The sequence below is a fragment of the Fulmarus glacialis genome, unplaced genomic scaffold (assembly GCF_000690835.1).
Source record: "Fulmarus glacialis isolate BGI_N327 unplaced genomic scaffold, ASM69083v1 scaffold890, whole genome shotgun sequence".
Lineage (NCBI taxonomy): Eukaryota > Metazoa > Chordata > Aves > Procellariiformes > Procellariidae > Fulmarus > Fulmarus glacialis.
In genome coordinates, this window is record NW_009185593.1 from 1 (window position 1) to 5,012 (window position 5,012).

General features: G+C 45.8%; 1 protein-coding gene across 1 annotated transcript in view; it reads right to left on the minus strand.

Moving 5' to 3' along the window:
- Positions 1-3,596: 3,596 nt before the first annotated feature.
- The window catches only part of TBC1D13 (TBC1 domain family, member 13), a gene marked incomplete at its 5' end in the record, with an annotated part of 7,976 nt that continues 6,560 nt past the window's right edge, over positions 3,597-5,012 (minus strand). Inside the window, 2 exons of the mRNA XM_009573501.1 lie at positions 3,597-4,046; positions 4,755-4,812. Of these exons, the coding sequence (XP_009571796.1) occupies positions 3,981-4,046; positions 4,755-4,812 (124 nt within the window). The remainder of the gene's footprint in view (positions 4,047-4,754; positions 4,813-5,012) is intronic.

The following is a 5,012-nucleotide window of genomic DNA, read 5'->3' on the forward strand; positions in this document are numbered from 1 at the left end:
TTCCCCCAGCCGCTACCACAGAGGGCATTTAGAAATACTGTAGGCATCACCCGCAGCAGCGTTAACTCCAACCTCAACACGGCGAGTCACGTCACCAACAGATGTTTGCACAAAGCCACCCGTTTAGTTGAAGGAAGCATTACAAAAATAGTGTTTAAAAAGAAGCATAAAAGAAGTTTTAGAGTGATGAAGTGTTCTCTATACTCTGTTCTGGCAATTCTTTCCAGACAAGGTAAAAAAAAAAAAAAAAGAGTAAGTGTTACTTGTTCCTCTCTTTTGGGGAAAGGGCATTTTAGAAGAGCGCTCCAAATGGCTAAAACAGTCACTGACACTCATTAAGGGAAAACAGCCTCTGCCTTCCCAAACATCCCAAACTCCCCCAAAGCAACTGCTGGCCTTCATTCCACTCACTGCCAAAGTGCGAATAATTCTAGGTTAGGTCACAAAATTCAAACTCAAAATCAGTGTTCTGAGTGACCACCATCAGCGACTCGATCTCTAGTGTCCTGTTGCTTCTATCTCACTGGCAAAGCCACAAAGCTTCTCAAAGCCTGAATTACAGCGAGGTGCAGGCAGAGCAGACCTCTTCCTCCCAGGGAAGGCTCATCTCTCCCCACATCCAGCACAGTGTCCTGTTTTTCCTCCCAGCTGAAGATAGGTCCCCCTTCCCCTGCCTGGCAGAGGTCCTGTCTGTGAGGAATGCGTAGTAAGAGCTATTTAAACGTCCTCTGTTTAGGCCTGTATGAAACAAGGGGACCAAGGCACTCCAGACTAACACCTCCCAACCCAAAGAACTGCCGCTTCAGCCAACCTCGCTGCTCCTGCAGCGGATTAGGATTGAAAGAAGTCAGAGGTGGAAACTTCTTGGCCACACAAGCAAGGAACAACTAGTTAAATACCGGCTGACCTCAACAACAACAACCACCAACCAACCAAACAAACAAAAAATCTCCAGAAGCCTTTGAGGAGTGAAGCCAAGGAAACTCATGAGGAGATTCAAAAGCTGGTAACAAGACTTTCTTTTCTCCCCTCAGAGAATCTGGCTCTCCTTTTAAAGAAAGGAGAAAGTCTTAGAATAAAGAAATGGATGTCCCAAGTCATTGAAAAGTACAACTCCTTTCAACAGCCCTTTTCAACAGCAGAAGTCCTACCACACAGAAGGGGATAAGGAGGAACATAAAACAGCTTTTGATGTAGGAACCAGCCTGTCTGGGTGTATCAAAGTTTCACAAGTTCTCCCCAAAGAACAACTCAATCAGTTTAGCAGCCATAGTCTAAGGCTACAGAATTTATCCCAGAGAACCTTTCCAGTAGCCAAAGCTCTCATCACATCCCATTAAACCACTGCAGACTCCTTTTAAAAGCATTCACCATCACCCCCTAAAGAGAAGCAAGACAGCAAAATATAAGCCCTTCAGCACCTGGGAAGGGAGGAGACAGCGTGACACCTGTACCCAGACAGCCGCCTGCACTGCTACTTCAGTAGCCACCGCCCCGGTGTCTTCCTCCAGTGTTTGTAATGCTACAAGAACAGCACCTGGCTCAGAGCTGGCCAACGCCACAGCAGGAGGTCAACCTCAGGGCCCAAATGCTACGCTGAAAACAAGCAGAAGTTCATCTCCAAGTAATGCTTTAATCCTGATTTGCCTGCTGCCTTCTCAGGTTATTTTAAGGAGACTTCTAGCTATTCAGAGCAGGAACCCTCATGGATGCTCTTGTTAGGAGTGAGAAAATACAGCATAAGGGAACCCTGCACTTCCCAGGGGGACCCGAAATGGACAGGCCAGGTATTTGGGGAGGTGCGAGCAGAGCTTGTACATGGAATGTGAGAGAGCTACAGCAGTATTTAGAGCAGTTCTGAGGCAGAAGCGTTTGGAGGAGGTCCAATTATGCCTAAGAGTTCGACCCTCCGGTTCTACATTTGTGCCTACCAGCTAGCTGTTTGGCCATACGAGGTCTGACTACTGGCCCCTCCTGTGCAGGGTACCCAAGAGCTGAGACCATGAGACCACCTGGAATAGCCGAGCGATACAAGGCAGGAAGAACATCCACCCAGTGGTCAGAGCAGACAGGATGCTTCATCACACAGCTGTCCCGGTCTATCAGTTCCATATTTCTTGGAGGAAAACTCTACCCTCTAGAAAGGATTGCAGCAGAGAGGGATACCGTTAGCCACAGGTATTAATTACAGATTGTTTTAAGTCTTCAGTTGCTCTTGCTGCACCACAGCAGCAACACCTGGCTGCACCAGTGTCACTCGAGCATCTTCCGAAGAGGCAGAGAGATTGCTTGGGATTGCCAATAAGAACATAGGTGCATGCATCCACCTGTCCTCCAGTTTCCCCACCCACCCTTGTGAGAATTACAGAAGCCTGTAAAGAACTGGCCTTCAGTGAAGGAAATAACACTAGTAAAAAAGCTGAAGGCTGACAACATCCCTCCTGCTAGGGCAATTCTAGGCCATCAGCAGCTTAAGCAGATCTTACAAAGACGACTGAGCTTTAACAAATCAATACCCATAAATACCGAAAACTGCAGTGTCAAACAGCTACGCAGAGGTGAGCAGCACAGCACAGCACAAAAAGGAAAAGCACGCTGGATTAGTGTTCACTCAAGATCTTCTGCACAACCCAAGCACCTGGGTGCTGGCAGTTTCTCCATCTGAGGATTACAGTTTCCGATCAGCTTTACACTGCTCACAGGTTAGCAGTTCTCTCTGTAGTTTGTCTTGTCGATGTTCACCTGAGCTTGCTCCACCGTATTTGAAATGCAGCAGTTTCCCTCTTAGGAGGACAAGTGTCCAACTCAGGACTGTGACTCCAACAGGACAACTACACAAAAAAGTGGATCAGGCCCAGCAGTCAGCTTATGACAAATGCTTGTATGCCCACTGGATTACACCAGAAAAGGACTCTTAATTGTAGGTTGGACCAGTACCATGTCTCTTCCTGACAAGAAGTACTATGAGACAGTATCAAGGTTACTGTGACCAGAGCTTACGCAGGGTAATATTATGCAAGCCACTGAGGCAGAAAACCCCAGTGCTGTGCCTGTATAAGCCCCTAAATACAGCTGTCTTCATTGCACACGACTAGATGCCCATTTCTTGTATTTCATAATCCTGATTGTACTGGATATGCTCTAGTTCAGAGCCAGGAAAGCAGCTTGAAGCCTCCCTGCAGCAACAAGCTCCTACTCTAAGGCTGTGCGTAATAAGGCTTGACTTCAAACTACACTTCACTCATTGATTAAAACCACCAGAGTCTTGCTTTCAAGGAGACCTTGTTGATAAGGCGATTCTGGATTCAGGCAGTTTCAGTGCACAAGCCGCCAGCTGTAATCGTGTCCTCCCATCTCAGCTTCCCAAGGTCTCTTTCTCAGGCAAAGGGGTCCAAACTGCCGGATATCAGATAACAATCACCAGAAACTGATGCAATCATCTTCTTTGCACACCCCAGGGATGGCCAAATGCAGACACGAGGGAGAAGAATCCAGAAGCTACTTGAATGGCAGGATGCGTGACTTCAGTAGGATACATTCTATTCACAGGAGGAAGATCCTTCTATACTCACCCACCAAAATCCACTGGACTCAGCCTGTCCCTTCGCCATCAGAAGTTACTCCATGTGCTACTTCCATGATACAGGAGTCCATCCCTTCAGGGATATACGGACAGATGGTTTCTTTCTCCCCAAACTTAAAGTCATTAAAAAAGATACAAAGAACTGCTTTTGGCAGCATAGAGGCATTTGTGATTTGAAAAAAATCTGGAGTGCAGGACCCAAGTAGATGGGGAAGTAATCAGTCCTCGAGCTAATAAATAGAGTAGAAGGAAGTCTTCAAGGTGGCCAGTAGCCCAAACACAAAACCTGAAGTCCTGCAGAGACCACTAGGAGCTTTAATGCACCACACTTCATAGGGGCATCTCCTGGGATTCGCTGCCATACAGTTTCTCTGACACCTTTTGTTAGGCTCACGGACTATTTGGAATCTTGAAGTTCCTTTGCCTTCTTCAAAATCAGGTGAACATCAGAGATAGGATAATCCTACGTCAAGGAAACAAAGTGATAGAAGTGACTACCTAGCATTTCTTGTACACATTGTTTCGCTTAAGCGGGGCAAACCTTGACAAGAGCGTTCTTGGCCTATTATAACACACAGCCACGTTCAGTTACTCCCCTAACAGCTAAGAGTTTCCTGTTTTGTAACTGATCAAGCCTCAATCTTCTTCAAGAAGTTTTTTTTTAATTTGTCCTCCAAGGGCACGGTAAGCTGGCCTGCTACAAAGGCTATCTTCATGCCAGAAAGCCTTATCAGAGCCAGTACCTTGCACAGCCCAAAGCAGGAACTGGCAGAATCAGAGATATCCCACTGTTGTTCAGTGCAGGTGTTTTCAACCCTTGGGCTCTCACAGATCTCAGAACTAAACAAAAGCCTCTGGCCAATAAATTTAACACTCTTACATAGTGTTTCACATCTTTGCTGGAAAATACTAAATTTTTTGCAAACCAAAATATGTTAATAAACCTCTAGTCTTTGACAATTTCTCTATAGGCTAGAATGGGTGCACAAGCAAAAGATTCGTACTTCCAGTAATGAGCACGCTGTAAGATCTCTTAAGATCTTTCTGCATGCAAACATCAGAACTCTTCTCTTCAGCCAGGCATACCCTCTCTCATACCATCACCCTCTCTCACAACACTATTTTAAGACTCTTCAAATTGCTCCCTATGCCCACTATATTTAATCCTTACCTGTAGCAGCCTCATGTTCAGAGTGAAGTCTCCTTCCAGCAACTGATCCCGGATTAGTCTGAAAGATGGAAATTATTCCAGCTACTTTTGACTCTTTGTAGAGGAACTTTAAAAACAGACTACACTGTGCTCTTACAGAGGCTTTTGAGAACACTTTTGCTACCATTGTAACAAGTGACTATAACCTATTCACCAGATGCCTTAACACGTGCCTACAGAAGACTCCTGGATCTGCGGATTTAGGTAAAGGAGGGAAAG